General features: G+C 41.8%; 1 protein-coding gene across 3 annotated transcripts in view; it reads right to left on the bottom strand.

Moving 5' to 3' along the window:
- The window catches only part of COP1 (COP1 E3 ubiquitin ligase), a 109,465-nt gene that overhangs the window by 21,407 nt on the left and 65,953 nt on the right, over window positions 1-22,105 (bottom strand). For all 3 annotated transcript variants that reach the window (XM_081865155.1, XM_081865154.1, XM_081865156.1), the window contains exons 15-16: window positions 20,716-20,832; window positions 5,019-5,136 (exon numbers count right to left, since the gene is read on the bottom strand). In XM_081865155.1, the coding sequence (XP_081721281.1) occupies window positions 5,019-5,136; window positions 20,716-20,832 (235 nt within the window). The remainder of the gene's footprint in view (window positions 1-5,018; window positions 5,137-20,715; window positions 20,833-22,105) is intronic.

Genomic DNA, 22,105 nt, shown 5'->3' with positions numbered 1-22,105 from the left:
AAGAGGCAGACAAGCCTGCAGGTTTCACTGCACTCAATGGGACCACCTAGTAGGTGGTACGTACTTAAGATGTGTAAGCTATAGCTTCATCAAAATATGGATTTCAGAGCATAGAAACTTAAAAATCTAAAAATAATACAATATGAAACATAGCAATATAGTACAATTTAGAGGAATAAAACTATTTAACTAGCTAAAAATACCATAATTTTATATTCCTGGATCAAGAAAAAGGTTTTAATCAGGTGCCAGAAAGTCAAAACTGTCAGCACCAGTGAGGGTATTCCAAAGTCAGGGAGCCATCACAGAGAAGGCCTTCACTTCTGTACATAATATGTTTTCTTCTACGGAGAAGGGCCTCCTTTGAAGATCTTAATACCCAGGCAGGATGATACAGAAGGAAACAACACTTTCAGATATTTGGACCAGAAAGCCATTTAGACCAAGGGTAGCAATGTGGTGCATTTCAAATGTTGTTGGAATGTAACTCCCATCATTCCTCTCCACCGGCCATGATGGCTGAGGCTGATGGGACTTGGGAGTCCAATAAAATCTGCCAGTCACCCCTTTCAACAGTCACATGGGAATAATATAAATAATAAATTATGATTATTGGTTTTCCTTCATTTAAAGCTTTATAGGTAAACACCAGCACCTTCAATTAGGCTCAGCTGTGAAAGTGGAGAGGCTCCACTGCAGGTTTGTGTAGGCTGGAGATTGGAATTACACTATAGAACCAAAAAGTGTACAATGGGTAGAGACTCTAGTGAACACTGGAATTGTTCAACACTCCCCATAATATCACAAACCTATAGGAGAAATGCAATGTGAAAATGGAAGTCTGAGGACCTGAACAAATTGTGGCTGCAGACTGCCACAGAAGAGGCAGGCACACTTTTTGCTTTCCTGATGTTGTTACCTCCTTTGAGGGGAAGGGAAATCTTTTAATTACTTTAATTGTGAAAATTAAGCCAACAGACATGGAGGGAAAAGTACAAAATGAAAAAAACCACTTGCCTTGGAGATGCATAGACTCCCCCCCCCCCAAAGCGTACCCCCCCACACACTATTCACAATACACAGGATGCAATAAAGCAGCACCAGAACTGATGAACCCTGGTAAATATCAGGTGGTTCCAAATGGCCTGGAGGTCACAGGGCAGATTTAATCGATGTGATTCATAAAACAGTTGACGTTAGAAAAAGCAAATATTTTCTTACAATTTTTTTAAACTGCAGTTAACCACTGATAAAGCTCTTCCACTGACTGCAATGTTACAATACAGCACACTGTGCCGGGAGGGAAGCGGAAGAGAAGAGATCCCAACATCTCTGCGCAGCACACCCTTGCCCAGCTATTGCTTCATCTGAATTGGACAGCTCTGTCAATATAACCTAGGGCTATGGAACAAGCATTTTCAAATGTCTGTCTCTCAAGTAGGACAGGCCTCTTTTGTCCTTTCAAGGTCCCACTCATGATGTTGCCATCTGATTACAAAGGCAAAATGCTTTGTGGTTTTGACACTGCCTATGGTTTAACCATTCAGTTTAATAGAAGTTTGACAAGCAATGCTTCTCTTTAGTTGCCAAACCTCTGTAATTTCAGTACAGAAATTATTTAAAGTATGAGAAAATGTACTTCAGTTAATCTCAGATGGAAAAAAATCTCTTGTGTCATTTGAATGGCAAAAGAGTTCAAGTTGGCTCAGGAAGATTGATCTTTTTATATTTTTGAAATGAAGTAATATTTTCACTTTGGTCCAAACTGTGGGTGGGTTAAACTTTGAGGACGCTTGTGAGAACAGTACCATAATGTAATCCCCAGGGACAGTGTGGAAAGGGGCACTTCTAATATGGCTGGAAAAGAAGGAGTGGGCTCTGTGTTCCTGTTCATCAAGGAAGTTTGAACCGTAACTCCCACTTGACCCACCCCAAATTGATGTATTGATGTGTATGCAGGTATGTAATAATAATAACACCTTTATTGTCATTGTACAACCTGTTTACAATGAAATTACACTCAATCTCTTATCGAACAACACACCACCTCGCAAGTCAATTTCGCTATGTTATTTTCCATTCAACAGTCTAAGAGCCCACTGATAGAAGCTATTTTTTAGCCTGTTGGTACAGCTGATTATACTTCTATAGCTCCTGCCCGAGGGTAGAAGATTAAAGAGGTGATGGCCGGGGTGTGAGTCATCCCTGAGAATTTTTCTCGCACGATCCCTTGTGATGTCATCTAGCGGACTCAAGGGACAGCTCATGATACCATGTGCTGTATTCACCACCCTCTGTAGAGACTTTCTGTCTGTGGCTTTCAGGCCAGCATAATACACTGTGGTATGTATGTATGTATGTATGTATGTGATTAAGAAGTCCTAGAGTAGCTAATTGTGATGGTTATGGGTGGGTTACTCGTGTGTAAACTGCCTCCACTTCAGTTAGATCGTTTGCTCAACCATGTTAAGGGTTAGAGCTCGCCCTCCGTGACCTGTTAGTCACTTGCAGAATCCTTCAGTGGGCGTTTCTTGAATCTCTTCCAGCATAAAAGCTGTTTGACCCCAAGTCTCCGCCTATGTTCCCTGCGCGGAACGCGTCTGCGCAGGTAAGGGGACGGCAAGGGCGTGCCAGCGCTCTCTCTGCTGGTCTCGGTTGAAGGGTCTCGGAGCCCTGACACCGATTCCTCCATCTCCCTCTCCTCTCTATTAGTGTCACGCTGAATTCCTCCCCCCCCCCCCGACTGGTTCCCTCTCCGGCATCGCTCTGGAGCCCTGCCTCCGCTTTTCTCTCTGATGTCAGTTCCCTGACACTAATGCTTTGAGTAAAGGTAAACTGGTTACTGGCAAATTTAAACTGTCTCCCATGGTTCTGGTACCTATATCTGCCTCTGGAGTAGTTCCAGCTCCTAAATGTTGTGTTCTTCTCGTGGGACTTTATGATTCAGGATTTGGGACGAGGACCTGCTGTGCCAAAGGATACGGTCCCCTTTTCACTAGCTCTCTTAGCATGGTATTCCAGACCTCCTGTTACAGGAGTTCAGTTCAACTATAACTCTGCACATGGCCCAAGACTATGGGATTTGCCCTTGCTCTGAGTCTCTGACAGTAGAGGATCGTTAAGTTGGGCAGGGGAAGCCCTGGAACATATGTCAGAAGCAGGAGACTGCACCGATTAACCCCATAATCCAGGATCACAACTAATACAAGCAACATCTTTATTTAATTCAGTAAATTTTCCCTCACTGAGAATAAAATGAATATCAGGCATAAAGCACATCCTAATTAAGTACCCTCCCCCATCCTTAGAAGTCTGTCAGCCTCCTTTTAGCAGGGTGAGGGCACATTGCTAACAGCATCATTGAAAAGCACTCCTGTTGAGATTGGACAGGCGCCCACTACCTGCACTTTCTGGGGGGAAATGAAGACATTTTTGTTCCAAAAAGGTTACCCAGCTGGAGGAATAGGACTCTGCCATGGGTGCACATTTTGCATTGCATTTTTAAAATCTCCAGCTTTAAAATGCCCAATTTTGTTCTAATAATAGATTTGCCAGTCAAGGGTAAAGATCACTGCTAGTCTGAAATAAAGAATAAGATTTTGGAGGACTCTTAACCCTAAATTTATTCCAGATATCAAGCAAGTTCTCTCTCCATTACTGGTTCTCCCTCTCGGATTAGATAAAATGACACTCCATAAGCAGCAAAATGGCAGCTGTATGTTACCACCAGGGGACACTGCTGCAGCTCTTGCAACATCTGCCAGTAAGAAGAATCTTGCCTTGGAGCAGAACATTAGGTATTAAACAGAGCTGGTTGATATCTGGTTTTCAACATGACAATATATGACCAGCTAAACATCATGATAAGGGACGCAGGTGGCACTGTGAGTTAAACCACAGAGCCTAGGACTTGCCGATCTGAAGGTCGGCAGTTCGAATCCCCGCGATGGGGTGAGCTCCCGTTGCTCAGTCCCAGCTCCTGCCAACCTAGAAGTTCGAAAGCACATCAAAGTGCAAGTAGATGAATAGGTACCACACCAGCGGGAAGGTAAACGGCGTTTCCGTGCGATGCTCTGGTTCGCCAGTAGCGGCTTTGTCATGCTGGCCACATGATCCGGAAGCTGTACGCCGGCTCCCTTGGCCAATAAAGCGAGATGAGCGCTGTAACCCCCAACTGGACGTAATGGTCAGAGGTCCCTTTACCTTTTAAACATCATGATAAATCAATAGATCATGATGTCTGAAATAAGGATGGAACTATGAAGACGAATAAGTATTACTGTACTGCCTTTCTATTATCACCTTCACATCTGATCAAGCTTTTTCAGAACTCAGCATTTGTTTTAGCATGCTCTCTGCTCCTCCTTCTAAAGGGACTGCTAAATAAAAACCTTACAAATAAATTCAGGTAGGTTGGTCTGACGCAGTCAAAAAAGTAATAATAATAATAAAATGTCCAGTAGCACCTTAGAGACCAACTAAGTTTGTTCTGGGTATAAGCTTTTGTGTGCATGCACACTTCTTCAGATACACTGAAACAGAAATTACCAGACCTTTATATACAGTGGGAGCGTGAAAACTATGGAGAGACCTGGTCTGAATAGAGATATTTGATTCTTGTCTCATTACATATGCTAAAGCTATTTTTGGTCATCTGCATACTATCCCTTGCTTTTTCCTGTAGGACTAATTGCAGTCGTTAACAGTCATCAACAGGTTTATCATACCCATTGAGCTAATCACCCATCTCCTACTATCCTTCTGAGAAAAGCCCCACCCCACCCATCCCACCCTCTAAATTGCTACTGGACAATTTTTTTATTTATTTTACAAATAAAGCAAATGTCCGCTTTAGCTATTTTTTTCTTGGACTCCTTTGAAGCCATAGGCTATGGAGCCAAGGGAGGTGTGAAATAGTCCTTTATTTTTGTTCTATCAACACATGGTATGTGCATATACCCCCACCCACAAGCCATATATTTTAATGTCTTTGAAAATACACCAAGGAAAATACTTACGCAGAGACTATTTCCTCTCCACTAACGAACTTTGCATATGAAACAGCCTTGCGGTGCCCTTTGAAGACCATGATCGGTTGCTTAGTGTTCCGAAGATCATAGTAGTGAACACAGTGATCTGGGGAGAGGTGTGACAAAAAAGGAAAAAAGAAATCAGTGTATGCAAAGTGCTAGTAATATTGCTCAATTAAGGATGGAACATAATGCCCAAGATCAAGAACCTGACTATTGTTCTAATCAAAGGCCTGCTAGTCAGGGATGTGGATCTCAGCTATTCATTGATCTGGCAAGCAAGGAGCTTTGGGGACTGCTAATCCCACATTAGGGACGCGGGTGGCGCTGTGGTCTAAACCACTGAGCCTCTTGGGCTTGCTGATCAGAAGGTTGGCAGTTTGAATCCCCGCGACAGGGTGAGCTCCTGTTGCTCGGTTCCAGCTCCTGCCAACCTAGCAGTTTGAAAGCACGCCAAAAAGTGCAAGTAGATAAATAGGTTTCCTCTGGCAGGAAGGTAAACGGCATTTCCGTGTGCTGCTCTGGTTTGCCAGAAGCGGCTTAGTCATGCTGGCCACATGACCCGGAAAAACTGTCTGCGGACAAACGTCGGCTCCCTCGGCCAGTAAAGCAAGATGAGCGCCGCAACCCCAGAGTCATCTGCGACTGGACTTAACTGTCAGGGGCACCTTTACCTTTACCTTTAATCCCACATTTGTTCTAGTTAACAAGCAAGCTGCACAAGTGAATCCGCAATACAAAAGTCCCCAATGAAGAAGTGTTCTCTGTTTTCCTACTTTTGAACTTTACTGCCAAGTTCACTTATCTGAAGGGAACTACAGTGGTGCCTCGCAAGACGAAATTAATTTGTTCCGCGAGTTTTTTCGTTTTGCGATTTTTTCGTCTTGCGAAGCACGTACTTTGGAAAAGCTTGAAAAATCACCAAAGTCTTCAAAAACCTCAAAAAAGGCTACCACATGAGTTGCTCCTCGAAGTGAATGCACGGTTTTAAGAAAAAGGAAACAAACTTGCAAGACAAAGGAAACAAACTTGCAAGACGTTTTCGTCTTGCGAAGCAAGCCCATAGGGAAATCCATCTTGTGAAGCAACTCAAAAAACGAAAAACTCTTTCGTTTTGTGAGTTTTTCGTCTTACGAGGCATTCGTCTTGCGAGGTACCACTGTACCATATGAAGAAAATGCCACCAGAAAGTAGCAGGGACCAGATGCAGAAAGTAGCAGGGACCAGATGCAGGGACCAGATGCTGTTTCAGATGCAGAGCACCCTTGGTTATGAGACCAGGAAGGGCTGGGAGTACACTGCAATCCCCATCTCCTTGAATAGCTCTTGCCTTTCCCCTTCAGAGTTGTACTATTATGCTCACACGTGCCAACTGTGCTTACTTTTGAAACTAGGGTATCAATATATTTTTAAACCAAGGTTTGAAAACTAACTATGACTAGCATAAACTTCAGTGCAGATACAACGCTATACCATTGTTAATTATGTGGCTTATGGTAGTTGGTATTGGGAGCTGCATAGCTAAGTGGCCAGTGAAGTGGAACCAAAACCTATTTAGGTCAGAGTACAAAACAAAGGAATACTAATGGGGGGGGGAGGGGTCTCCTCAATTGAAAAGTTAGGAAAGCTTACTATTCCAATCAACAGCTATTGCAGGCTGCAAGCAGAAAATACGGTGTTTGCATATATTTAAAACAGATTTGATGGTCTCAGAAAGTATTTGTTTAATTGAGACCATGGATTTCTCTCCTATTACAGGTGTTAAATTAGTATAGTAATGCTACAAAATTGCTGACAGCGTAATGACTATTGTAGTGAAAGGACTGTGTTCTTCTCTTCTATAAATCTGAGTTTTGCACAGGAAACCTGTACCTCTAGTACTGCATGGATTTGGGGTCTCACTGCTTTCAATTTCTTGTGTATGTATATCCATCAACTGAGGATAACACTTCACATATCTGACAAAGTGGACTGTAGATCATTTAAGCTTGTACTCTGGCAAATCTGCTAGAACTGAAGTATTACAAACTATATTCTTGCTGCAATAGACTAAACCAGACTACCTCTCTGGAAGAAGGTTGTATTAGTAGATTGTACTGCAAGATAACAGTTGATTGAATTCTATTGAAAACTGCAGCCTTCTTTCAAGCTGGAGCGCTTCCATCTATTCAGTAGGCACATTTGGAATGCTGCAGACTTCAAGCATCAACAGAAGAATGATGAGGGGAGGGAATAGATAAGAAACTGGATTGCTACAGACAGGGAAAAGGTGCAGTGGGGCAGAAGCATCTGCTTTCAGCTTTGAATTCTCCTTCCAAATTCTGCAGTAAACAACTCCAAGCCTGATAGCATATGGCCCCATCCTAGCAGGCCTGCTTGCATAGCCTATGCAATCAATCAACTTCTGTTTTGGTCAGTATGAGTCCAGGAAACTGTATGGTCCCTGTGTTCTAAAATTAGCCACTTAATAATTGATTATTACAGAAACTATTGTCTATGCCAATAGAGGTTTCATTATTATTTTTATTAATTTAAAATTGCATTGTTTAAGTAGCTACCTCATGTCTAATGCTCATCACATTCATTAATGCCTGAACAGGTGGCCATGTTTCCTAATTAAAGAGATTCTCTCTCCCCCGTCTCTTTTTCAGACCATATGGACCCTTCACAGAACAAGATAAAAGTGCTACCAGCTAAGGAAGCCAAGATTAAACCAGGCTAAGTGAGAGGAATAAATATCCCAAGTACCCAGGCAGAAGCCTCTCAAATTGATTTATGATTTACTGAAATTGCTCACAACTAGCCATGCTCCTGGCGATCCTATACATCTTGGGCTCTATATTTAAAGCACTCTAAAGCAGCCAGACAATTCCTCTAATAATGAGCACCAAGAACAGACCAGAAGAACAATGATAGCTTTGTCAATACCCCTTGAGTCTAGCCTATTAGTCTTCCTGCCAGGCCAGCAAGGAACCTTGACTCAAAGAACATTCAACACTGGCTTGCAATGACCTCTTGATACCCCAAAATCCAAGGATTATAGGAACCAAATACTTTGAGAAGTATTATACAATGGGGAACCAACAGAAAAAAGTTTTGAGATACCCAAAACCAAAGTTCTGCTAACATTTGTAACATCCTAATTTCAACCAAAGATTTATGTACTTCTGGTAACCACAGCTCTATGGAATCAGTGAAATAGAAGGTTTTTGTGGGACTTGAATCAGGATGGGGGCCTCCTTATAGCTAGTGCTAAATGCAGAGAACAAGAGGCACTGCCTTAAGGTCCCTATATTCCAAAGCTGAATATATTTAGTGGTTCAGCCATTCACCCTCTACCCTGCACAAAGAATAGAGACACAAGCTATATATTAAAAAGTAAAATGGACTACCAAGCACCTCAACATACACCGATCATACCTTTATTGTCTTAAAGCCCCAGCTCTGAAAAAAAAGCAGGGCTCCACCTGGAACTAGCTTTGCAAAAGAGTTGTTCCACTGGTGAACTAGCAATCAGAATACTGGAAAAGAATTGTGTAACTTAAAACAAACACCACAGTACTAAAATATTGGTAATCCAGCTCATGGAGGCACTGAATGAAAAGGTAACAGACATTTTACAACAATTATATAACTATGTCAGTTCCACAACGTGATATGACTACTAGCAATCTGTCTGCAATGATGGTTGAATATTACCTATAGCACATACATTAGAACCAATTAACCAGCATTACCATGTATCCATAAAACAGATCAAAGTTGCTTTTATTTTAAGGGAAGTGTAACTCGATATTAGCAGCAGTTTGACAAAGAAGACGTCAGTAAGAGGTCTTCCATATTATCAAGACCATGTACTTATTTTTGCAACTGAAATTTCCCTACTGAATTTCACTTTTATTTTTACTCACTTTCTTTGTATTTACAGCATAGGATTCCCATGAGAAGTTCCTAAAATAATTTAGAAAACTGTCTTCTTGCAATATTCAGGGGAATCTAAAAATGTGACTGGAGTTCATCAGTGTAAGCGCATTGGTAGGCAAGTGCATGTGCTAGAGAAAAGAGCCATTCCTATCTTTATGATACATGCACCCATATATCATATGGATTGGGATAGACAGCTTGCATGTCATGAATACACATTTTGGGTGCCTTGACTGTCACCATTTTGCAGGAGGGATTAAAGCACATACTGGAATTTAAGATTTGCCCAGTTAAAGCAGAATAGAGGATGCTGTTGTTCTGGTGAAACAATTTCACTTTTTAAAAAGGATGAGAATTTCTGTGGTTTGGAATGTGATGAGGAAATGAATTTAAAAGTGTGGGATGAACAAATGACTATTGGGAAGATGTGTTAAAGCAAACCAGGATGAATGCAGGACAAACGCTTATGGCCTCACAAATGAATCAGAACGAATGTGCAATGAAGACCAGATAAATCTAACCTCTGTGGAAGCAAATCAGGCTGAATGATGAATAAACAGGTTGTGTGAAAGGGCCCTTCATTTTCATGTACATTGATCAGAAATGTAATGAGTATGCAAGATTATAGTATGAAAGTTATAGTTTAAGAATGATGCACATTTATGAAAAATCTACAAGGAACTTTGTAAGCACTTTGTTAAGAGTCCTTGCTTTCAAGGGTCTAGGGAACATCCATGACAAAAGTCAGAATAAAAATCCAAAGATTCTCCTGGAAAGAACAAAAAAAAAAGGAAGACTAGATTTCTGTCTGTCTGGTTCCTGGTTCTCCTGACAAGATCACATTCTTGCATTCTGAAGGATCTTTTTCACTTATGCTCTTCTGTGGAGCAAAGGCTTGATCCCACAACCAAACTCTTCACAGCTATTTCAGCATTATTTTTTATCAGCAGTTTACTGCATTATTTTTAAGTGGCCATTCAACAATAGCATTTCTCTGTGGATTTATTACCTCCCTGTGCAGCATTGAACAAGGGGAATAGCAACTGAAAAAACAAGTGCTAGCCTTTTTTCCTATTTAAAAAACCCTTTGCATTGAACAGTCTCTCTATGGCTTGAGGTTACAGATGACATTCATCAGGATATGGGGAACAGCCTTCACATGCCAGGGACATTTTTATTGACTTTTCTAAAGCTTGTCATGGAGCAGCCTGTAAAGACTCCATTAAATAAACTTCTACTGCATACCTCATTCAAGAACTTAATCAGTTTGGGTGAAAGAACCAGTTGAGAATGAGTGGAAGAGTGAATGAAAGGTAGTTTTAAAAGTATGTATGTGAATCTGCTATTCATTATTCTAAAGAAATGGAGTCTGGACAGATATACTGAAGTCAGCTCTCTCATCTGTGCAACTGACATATACTTCTATCAGTACGTAGATTCTTAGGGTCATGGGATATATTTGGAAAAAGATGGACAGATCCACATATAATATCAGTAATAATTTTTCCTTTAGCCAGTGTGGTCATTAGTGTGGCACAATGGACCAGAAAATTGGTGGTTCGAGCCCACCCAGGGATAGCTGTGGTCAGGATTCCTGCATTGCATGGGGTTGGACTAGATAACCGCCAGGGTCCTTCCAACTCTGCAATTCTATTATTCTAGGGCACCATGAATCTGGCATGGGTGTGCTAAAATGGGAACACCATAGAAAAATAGGGAGGCGGGCTGTTGCTATATATCTAGCTTCTATTGATCGCAGACATTCATCTCACATTAATATCCATGCTGTAACTCCAGTTTTTATACCAAACAGGGTAAAACAGGTATTATTCACTTTTTGCTTGTTCAGATCAGTCTGCACAAAACTCTTGCCCTGAGCTGCTGTAAATCTTAAGCAACATTTATCAAGGCAAAACTAAAGGCATCAAACACAAGGTATCAAAATTCGCTAACATGTTTATCTCTCACTGGGCTGTTCCCTAAGGATTATTATTATTATTATTATTAAAGTTTATATATCACCTTTCATCCGAGGTTCACAGGGTGGTTCAGAGTATAATAAAGTAGAAATACATAACATAGTTATGCACGCACGCAGAGCGAGAAAGTTTAAAAGGCCCTAGATTGTTTAATCAGCAGAAGACCTGGTTATAGAGGAACATATTCAACTGGCACCTAAATAAATGTAATGAAGGCAGCAGGCAAGCCTTCATGAGGAGAGCATGCCACAAATCCAGTTCTGCAAACTTCAAAGTTAAACTAGTCTGGTGAAATGTCTCTTTTGCATGTGTCTGTTGCCATTTCAGTACCTGAAGAACTGAGCCGGCATTAGAATACAGAATTAATCTGGAATACTTTTGTAAGTGTTGAAAAACCAAGGAAACTAAGTGAACACATTTATATGTTACATATACAGTATCCTGTAATAATAAAAATATTCCTGGAAAAAATGCTAGCCATAAACAGCATCAAGGCCATGGTCCCTGCAATGGAAAACAAAGGAAGGAGAAAGAGAGAAATTATCTTGGATATATGTAGAAACTTATGCAAAATAGCACTGAAAGCACCAGACATATCATCTGTATCTAAAAGTGTCATTCCATCAAGCAATTTATTTGAATCAATGGCTGGAAGCTCCTCCAACATGACTGCAGCCAGGGGAACTCCTGAAGGGGTATCACATTATTCTCTCTAATGGAAGCTGCAATAGCTGGCACTGACAGTGATTTTGCATTTAGGAGAGTGCAAGAGGAAAACCGAATGGAATGATTTTAAATATTACTCACACACCAATGAGTTTGCTTCCACTTTATATGGAAGTATTATTAAAAGTAACCTATAACCTATAAGGTGTAACGTTTAGGAAAAGGCACAATAAAACTGGGAGTTAGCAAAACCAAAATTGTATCCCCAAAATTAACATCCAACAAATAAAATTCACCATCCGTTCCAGAGCCTACGCAAACATTATGTTTCCATACCTTATTCCTACTCCTCAAGTCAACCAAGATGGTGACTTAATCTAGACTTCAACCCAGCTGGGTAGAGCGTAAGACTCTTAATCTCATGAGTTCAAGACCAATATTGGGCAAAAGATTCCTGCACTGCAGGGGGTTGGACTAGATGACCCTCAGGGTACCTTCCAACTCTACAAATTCATTACGTTCATTGGTTTCCATGACAGGCCCTTCTTTCCCCAGCCAGATTAAAAGAGCAGGATTCGCTCTAAGTTATTTCACTCAACACACAGCATATTACAGAATTTACTTCAAATGAAAACCCTTCTTATGAATGCTCCACATCTACCAGATATATTTTTGTGTCATTCCCAATCGAACAGATTGGAATGATCGAAGGGGGTCACAGCAGGCAGAACAGCATGGGAAGCTGGCTTTCTCACATATGGCACATATAATACAGGTCACACCTGCAAAACAGAACTTAAAACTTCCTTTTCATTAGATTTTATTAGGCTATTTCTGGTGCCTTGGGAAAGAACCATAATCCCCAGATTCTCAACTTCTCTCCCCCCCCCCCAGTAAATTTATAGCATTTTTGGAATCTGAGATGTAGGGCATGCCATATAGATACCATTCTCATGTTTTGTGAGAAATTAGCCAGCTCTACCATTTCAGGGTGGCGCTGTGGTCTAAACCACAAAGCCTAGGGCTTGCCGATCAGAAGATCAGTGGTTCGAATCCCCACAACAGGGTGATGAGCTTTCGTTGTTTGGTCCCAGCTCCTGCCCACCTAGCAGTTTGAAAGCACATCAAGTGCAAATAGATAAATAGGTACCGCTCTGGCGGGAAGATAAACAGTGTTTCTGTGTGCTGCTCTGGTTCGCCAGAAGCGGCTTAGTCATGCTGGCCACATGACCCAGTGCCCTAAAACAGACGTGCCTGCCTTATATATTTGGGGGCTGTCACATAACTGTGGTTCGCAATGATTGTAGTCCCTGAAGGACCAGGGCCAGGGTATTGGTGAAGTCCACCAATACCAAGATAAAGACAGCTGCACTTGCTGTTTGTGGTGGATCCACTTCACAGAGAGCAGTGTCATAGCCAAGGTAGAGGAGACAGCCATAGTACCAGTGACTGGTATACAAGGAATCAGCCCAGCCATCATTAACATATCAATGGAACCAAGGCCTGGATAGCTCAGTTGGTTACCTTGGCTGACAATGCCAAGGTTGCAGGTTCCATCCCTGCACGGGACAGCTGTGTATTCCTGCATTGCAGGGTGTTGGACTAGATGATCCTCAGGGTCCCTTCGAATTCTACGATTCTATGATGCCCACTGGGCCTTTGGTTTCATGGTTTTCCCCCACTCCTCTACCAAAATATATCAGTGCAAAATGAACTCTGAACAACCACTTGAAAGAATCATGGACTTCAAGAATTCTTCCAGACTCCAAAATAACTAGCTCAAAAAGCAACCCTGATATTTATCAGATTTTTACCTGTAGACATTATTTATTTTAACAGCCTTCATGTAAAGCCAATTTTGCGCCCTCAGGGCAACACAAGTATTCCAGTTCTAAAACACTGTCCCACTAATTTTTAGCTTGGGGCATCAAGAAAAAAAGTAGAAAAAGGGGACTCATGTTCCAGTGCCTTTTATCTATTCCTCTGAATGAAAGGTGAATGCCTAATACAGAAGTTTAAGATATAAGAAATCGTTATAATAAAAGGGGCTTTAATATATTCAGAATGTTATAAGAAAACCACAAGAAAAGAATGAACACACAATGTTCTTTGTTGCAGGGTGGGTAGGTAGGAAAGACAGATGAATGTGGAAATGCACTTTCTACTTATTGCATAGAAATACAGGCATGAATAGAACAAACACTGAAGGTCACTTTCCATAAGGAGGTCCGGGCTACAAATGAGCAGAACTGCTAGGGTCTGGTCCAAAAAGAGAATCACATCCAGAGCCACGGGGCCAAAATGCAAAATGAAATGTAACTGTATCGTGCAATACTACCGGTTCTATTTACCAAGATTCGGAATTATCATGCTGTTGTGAAGAATTAGGACATTCCTTGATCTAATGGGCAAATATGGGATTCAACCACCACCACACAGAATTAAGGGCACAATCTTCATGTGTAGACTTAGGCAGGGCCAGCCCAATACATTTTGGGGTGAACCCCAAAAATGCCCCCCTCCCAGCAGGGAAGAGGGAGTAAGGGAAGATCTACATCGGGAACAAGGGGGAAAGGAAGATAGACATCTGTATCTGCTGCCCCTGTGGATCATGCTGCCTGAGGCAGTCACCTCACCCTGCTTCATAGGTGGGCCAGCCCTAGACTTAGGGAGTCACCAGAGTTTGGGTTAATTCCAGTGTGTCAGTTCAGCCACAGCTTACAGATGAGGGGTAACAGTTTGACAGAGATGCAAGGCACAGCAGAGAAATGGGCTGGGACAATGCTCAACTGGAAATAGGACTTCCCGAAAAATCAAAGATATTTAGCCATTGCAACACCACAAATCTACCTGACAAATTAACACATGATATATGTGAAGGCAGTGAATGTCCTATGTGAGTGTCTGGAGGCTGTTGTAGAATGGATGGCGGTTAATGGATTGAGGTTGAATCTCAACAAGACAGAAGTACTGTTTACTGGTGGGTGTGGGGGACTTCCTGGTCCTGAATGGGGTAACAGTGACCCTGAAGGACCAGGGTCTGGGAGTCATTTTGGACTTACAGGTGTCCATGGAGGCACAGGTAAATTCTGTGTCCAGGGCAGCTGTCTACCAGCACCATCTGGTACACAGGTTGAGACCCTGCCAGCTTGTGCACTGTCTTACCAGAGTCTCACCAGAGTGGTACATACTCTGGTTATCTCCTGCTTGACTACTGAAATACATTCTATGTAGGGCTACCTTTGAAGATGATGTGGAAACTACAACTAATCCAGAATGCAGCAGCTAGACTGGTGACAGAGCAGCCTGGACCTATGACACCGGCCCTAAAGGATCTACACTTGCTCCTGGTATGCTTCTGAGAACAATTGAAAGTGTTGATGGTGACATTTAAATCCCTAAACAGCCTTGGTCCTGTATACTTGAACGAGTGTCTCTTCCAGACACTGAGGTCCAGCTCCAAGGGCATTCTGGTGATTCCCTCACTGTGAGAAGTGAAGTTACAGGAAACCAGGCAGGGGGCCTTTTCGGCAGTGGTGCCCTTCTTGCGGAATGCCCCGCGATCGGATGTCAAGGAGATAAAGAACTACATGACTTTCAGAAGATATCTGATGCACCCCTGTATCAGGAGGTTTTGAATGTTTGGTTTTTTATTGTGTTTTTATATGTGTTGGAAGCTGCCTAGAGTGGCTGTGGCAACCCAGCCAGATGGGTGGAGTATAAATGATGATGATGATGCTCTGTGTACTTTTGCAGCTATGAACAATTCTTAAGAACGGGGTGTTAAATAAGTCTTTTATCTAAGCACTGGACTGATAACCACTGACAACCAGAAATTCCATGCAGAAATCGGAGTTGAATTCCCATCAGATAAGTGAGTGAGTTTGTGAAGGAGGGGCAGAGCACAGTTTCTCCTTCTCCAGTCTGCTGCACTTCTAGTTTGCAAAACATTTACCTTTCTATATTTTACATTCTATATTTTTCCAGAAACTGCTGAGAGTGGCTGGGGCAACCCAGTCAGATGGGCGGCATATAAGTAATAAAATTACTATTGCCAGATGACTTTTTACTCACACTCTTATGAGTAAAAAACAGGCAAGCAAGCTTTTTGCAGGTTTTAGTAACAAGGCTGTGCTAAACAACACATTTAATGACAAATAAATCAATGGATGCATGGCATAACCGTTAGAACTGGATGTAGTGCTAAATCTCCACTCAGACATGGAAACTCTCCATGTGGGAGGAGAAGTGGAATAAATGTGTAATCAAAATTCTCTTGTCTTGGGAAACTAACATTATTATTATTTTTTATTATGCTTTATTGAGTTTATATACTACCCTCTACCCGGAGGTTGTAAGAGCTGGATAATCTTCTAGGCTTATATTCCAGGACTGAACCAGATCAGTGCTCTGTCACAATCTGCTTTGGAAAAATCTCATAATTTATAAAAGTTATTTGCTATGCAACATGTAGGAATTGGAACTTGCATTTCTCAAGTCCTTCTTGGGCACACAAATTCAGTGACATGGTTCTTTGGACTGCAGCCCTAGTCATGCGTGGCATGGCATTTAATCCAACAGGTTTGTTCCCCAGAAAGATGGGGAATATGCAGGCTCACCACACTGCTAAAGCAGATTTATAAAGATACTTTCAGAATGAAAGGTTTTCATCTTGAAACAATAGAGAGTCATTACCAGCATTTTATATTCAGTTGTGATTACAGTTTATACTAAAGAATGCTCCAACTCAGACGGCATACCAATAGAAAGCTGTAGGCAAAACAATTTCCATTTTATTTTCACAGCTGAATAAACTTTGCAGTCTTTCTTAAGTTTGAGCCTCCAATTCAATGTGATGCAGTTTTCTCCTTTCTACACCATTATTTGTTTATCCATTTTTAATATGAAGTGTAAGGGCTCTGAGATACAAACCTTTTGAAAAGTTATCACAAACATTTCCATTTGCCTCTCACAATGTAAAACGACTACAACTAAGCTCCTGTTTCCGCAAGTTGGAAACCGTTGCTGGTCTAACCCATGAATGGCAAACCTGTGAACCCCAGATGTTGATGGAGTAAAATCTCATCATCCCTGACCACTGGGAAATGACACCTGCAGCTGATGGAGCCCTGGTACAATTTAAAGTTAATGTGAAGCCAAGTATGCTACCTTAAGAACAGACATCGAAGTAAGGTCCTTTGAAATAAATTGACTGTCAGTTTCAGCTCAGTTTCCTGGATGACATAGGAGTCTCAATTCCTGCAAATTCAGCTTCTAGATTGGCTTTGGGATTAGACTACTTTTGATGCCCTAAATGTATGGAGACTGACAGGGCTCTTACTAGCTTTTCATATGGTGCACCATTAGATTGTACTGAAATAGATGGAAACAACAAATGTACCCAGATAATGCATGCCCAGACACAGGCGCTTCAAGTTACAGACTCTGCTAACCCAGAAATAGTACCTCAGGTTAAGAACTTTGCTTCAGGATGAGAACAGAAATCGTGCGGCGGCGCCACAGAGGTAGCAGGAGGCCCCATTAGCTAAAGTGGTGTCTCGGGTTAAGAATGGACCTCTGGAATGAATTAAGTTCTTAACCCGAGGTACCACTGTACATTATACCAGATGGAATTAGAAGTAAGGAATATGAAGACTGACTTTTTTAAAGCATGTGCAGACTGGTTACACATGTGAAAACCACCTGTAACACCAATAATTACTGCCTCACCCCTAAAACATCTTAACACATTTTATAAATATTGCTAAACAAAACATTCACTCTCAGAAGTTCCATTAGCTTCTCCCACTGACTATATTCTTGGCTTTCACATGCATTACTGCTCTACACCTTGTTCCCTTTTATGCTCCCTCTAAATCATTGCCACCAAGAAATACAGACAATTTATAAAGATAAACACGCAACGAGTGCTGGTAAAGCACAGAGGTAAAAGGCTTATAAATAAAATAGCATCACTCTCTTAATTCCAAAAGCTGGGCAGACAAAGCTAATATGTGGGAAAGTGCCAAATTATTTCCTATTTCCACTTGTGAAAAAGAATACATTACCTGCTCATTTTTCATTTTCCCTCCCACTATGTCTGCAGAGATATAGACCTAGTTCTCACTAATGTGGTAATCCTTTGTCAAGACCGCAGCCACAGGCAACGGTTCACATTGCTGAATATGCTTCTAAGTAGCAAAGAATCCCTACGCATATAAAACTAGTCTCGTTCCTCAACATCTAGTTTTTTGCATTTTGTATCCAACTAAGTTCTTATTGAGCTCTACCATTCCATAAATGGCCCTGCATACCCTTGTGAACCTCTGCCTATGTGTTGAAGATTCTCAAAGAGCTGCTGTTAAAAAAACCTCACTCTTGCCACACCACCAAATGGGGCAGAAAAACAAGCCCAGTATGAAAGAAAAATTGAATTCTCTATACCAAAAAGATGCAAAAGTTAATTGTGCTGAAAGTAGCAGTATGGCCAACACATTTCAGTCAGACAGGAACAGTAGCTGTTGACAACTCTAATTGAAAATGACAGTGCCAAAGGGTTTTCTGCCTGGCTCCTGCTCAGAAGTCAGCCCTTCAAATCCAATCCTTTGATGGATACACATATTATATAGTTTTCTGAAACGTCCCTTCTTGCATCAAAGATGCAAGGAAGAATCTCTAGTTTTTAAGAACATTAACTCTCAAAGACCTTTGGGACCTCACAAATGTTAAAAATTAAAACTTCTCCAAAGAATGGTGTTAGCATAAGCACATCTGAAGGCAGCCCTGTTTAGGGAAGCTTTTTAATGTCTGATGTTTTATCGCACTATTCTGTTTATTAATTATTATTATTGATTAATTTATTAATTCAATTATTATTAATTCTGCCCAGAGTAGCTGGGGAAACCCAGCCAGATGGGTGGGGTTTTCTTTCTTTCTTTCTTTCTTTCTTTCTTTCTTTCTTTCTTTCTTTCTTTCTACCTACCTACCTACCTACCTACCTACCTACCTACTACTACTACTAAACATGTTCTTCGACACTACTGACTTACCAATTTTCTTCTCCTACCTCCTTCTTCCACTGTTCTCTAATTTCCTTCTTACCTTCCCTCTCTTTAGTGGGGTGGGGGTGGGGAGTTAGCATGAAAATCTATGAAAGCTTATGCTGATGCATCCATTCCATTTCTGACTCAATGAATTTAAAATGCAGTATGTAAGACTGTAAGATCGAAGACCTGTTACTTTCGTGTATGGATACATGATGTCCATACATATAGAAATTTAGTACTCACGACTCATACTACTTGCGACTATTACTACTTGTTACTATTACTACTTGTTACTATTACTACTTGTTACTATTACTACTTGCTACTATTACTACTTGTTACTATTACTACTTGCTACTATTACTACTTGCTACTATTACTACTTGTTACTATTACTACTTGCTACAGAGATTGAGAACTCAGTTCCAATAGGGAGCTCAATACACTGGTACCTCATTTTGAGTCTGGGATCTGTTCCGGTGCCCCGGATGCTCGACAAAAGGGACACTCGGCAAAGTGCTGCTCTGCGCACACATGTGAGCGTTTTTGCGCTTCTGCACATGCACGAAGTGCGATTTAGCGCTTTTGTACGTGTGGCAATCCTGGAAGTATCCCATTCTGGTACTTCCGGGTTTGCCGTGGACATTCTACGAAATGCTAAACGGGGAGGACTCAAAATGAAGTGCTACTGTACCTTCCTAGGGAGGTATGAGCAACGATGAGGGAGAGGATCAATCATCTCTTTATCCTTTCCCAGAGCATCTATCTTGATTACAGAAGTGGCTCAGTGCATTATGCAGCCACCTCATGTCGCAATGGAAGCACTATACAAGAGCCTGGCTTTCTGTTGCACCAGTGCTGAAGACTAAGGAGGCTAGAATGTCTTGCAAGTTTTTTTTAATTCTAAGGGCCCACCCTTCAGGAATCTTAAAAGCATACCGTATGACGGGAATAGGGAACCTCTGATCAGTTGACCAAATCAGGCTTGCCAGACATATTAATTTGGCTCAATAGCCTATGATTCCAAGCCAGGCCCACCTGCCCTCCATTGGAACTCATACAACATCAAATGTGAGGCAGGTGAAACTGCAGCTGCAGAGGAACCACCAGAATACTTTTGTAAGTTAAAAGGTGCATTCAGCACCTTTTAACACTGTCATCAAATGCAACCCTCGCTGGAATTGGTTCCATGGAAGCCAATCCCTGCCAAAATCAGGACTCCTAGTCAGTGCTAAATTTAAGATTTGCACCACTCAGGAGGAGCCACTATTGGGATGGTTTGCTCCCAGCTCACCAGCCCTTGTGTTCCAATGCCATGTTGAGCAGCAGATTTGCTGATTCAAACAGGAAGTGTGTCAGGAGGCTTTTCTTGAACTGCAGCAGCCTGCCTCTTGCACAGGAAAGGTCGCTGTAAGGTGCTGGCAAAAATGTCTATAGCATCTCCTACTCATCATGCTACTACTTCTCTTTCCATCCTTTCCCAAACATAAGGATTGGCATGCAAAACCAAAGAAGTGCTGCTTCCACAATGATCCTAAGCTGCTGCTCTCAGCTACTGGGAAGGGGTGGCATTAGTGATCTGTGTGAAGCTTCCACTTTCCAGTTCTTTGCCAAACCAACTGGAGAAAAGACCAAACTCACTGAACAAAATGGAATTTACTTGCAGATAAGTCTGCATAGGATATTAGGCTTGTACACATGCTCCTGCACTATCCTGTTATGAGCTTTGACAGCTTCTTCCCGCACAAACCCTATTGTTGTATATTCCCAAACTCAGCTCCTTTTCAGGAGAAGGGAAACCTCAAAAGAATAAGGGTGAGGAGAAGTAGCTGCACCCAATGACACTCTGAAGAACGCTACAAAAATGCTGTTCTCTGACCAAAAGATAGGGCTGCAGGAGTATATAAAATCTGCCCTCTGGTCACCTGGGAGAAATCAGAGTTACTAAGTGCTGCATAACTGGACCCCTGATCACATCTTGCCAATAGACAAACAGAACAATTAGCAAGTACAATCTGGAAACACAAGTGATTCTGCCTTTTCACACGAAGTGGCAGTTCATACACCTACCTGCACAACCAAAGGCCAGATGGTACCTAGATGATGGGCTGAATTTCACACAACATACATTTGCCTTGGCCTCAATACTAGCTACCGAATTGTCCAGGTTGGTTGACCACAGCTTCACTGAAGAAAAAAAGAGAGAGACAAACAAAATAGGCAGGTTAAGCTGCAGTCGGTTTCCTATAATGTTTATTTATCCCTTTGGTTATTTTACCACTAACCAGGAATCTAAAAACAGAAATAAATGACACCTACTACTAATATTCTAAGGAATACACAGCAACTATTCTGAGACACCCATCCACACATAAACAGTCTAAGAGGTTCACAATTAGAAGGCAAGTCAAAACATCAAATCCCAGCATTGAGATGAAGTTGTGCCACATTTATCCCCAAATCAAGTTCTGCTAAGATGCTCATAATTTTTTAATGAATTTATAAAGATTTGCCATTTAACTCACAAGTATGATCAATACACATTGTGTTTATTATCAAATGGAACCTTGGGGGGGGGGGACAAGCTGGTAGGAGGATGGAGACACCCCACACACACCAGAAGAAAAGACATACAAAAGAAAGAAAAAATTATTGCTGTTGTTCTAAAAGCATTGGGGGAGGGGGGAGGAAAAGGACACCTGACAGTTAAGTCCAGTTGCGAATGACTCTGGGGTTGTGGCGCTCATCTCATTTTACTGGACGAGGGAGCCGGCGTTTGTCTGCAGACGGTTTTTTCAAGTCATGTGGCCAGCATGACTAAGCCGCTTCTGGCGAAACCAGAGCAGCGCACGGAAATGCCATTTACCTTCCCGCCGGAGCGGTACCTATTTATCTACTTGCACTTTGACGTGCTTTCGAACTGCTAGGTTGGCAGGAAAAGGCATGGGAGAGGATGGTAAAAGTATGAGGATATACATGCAGGAGAATGGCACATGAGATCTGGGGGGGGAACAAAACACAAAAACAATCATCTGGACACACCAACACTTAGAATGGAAGAGGAGAGACCAGGTTTTTTGTTTTTGTTTTAAAGGAAAGAACACTCACAGGAAAGGCTCATGCAAAGAGATTTTCACAAACACGAAGGAAAGGCCCAACCAGACAGAGCCATAGGCATGGTAGGTCTGGATGGCAGGACAAACCCTCCCCCTTGAAGAGCCAGCAGAAGTCTTTGAAGACCCTGCCTACCAAGTCCAGTGGGAGGAATCATCTTTACAAGCGAATGTTTTCCAACCTAATCTGGCAAATGGAATCTGTTTTATACAGGGTGAGTCCTTTAAAAGGGGCCCCGTGGATACAGAGTACACATGTTCCATGGGGCCTCTTTCAAAAGACTCACCCTGTATTTCGAGTGACAGAGATTCCATCTTACAGTAAACACATTGTGGATTGAACACAC

This window comes from Podarcis erhardii (genome assembly GCF_964252035.2).
Source record: "Podarcis erhardii genome assembly, chromosome: 6".
In the NCBI taxonomy this organism is placed as follows: Eukaryota; Metazoa; Chordata; class Lepidosauria; order Squamata; family Lacertidae; genus Podarcis; species Podarcis erhardii.
This window is presented reverse-complemented; position numbering and strand designations above follow the sequence as displayed.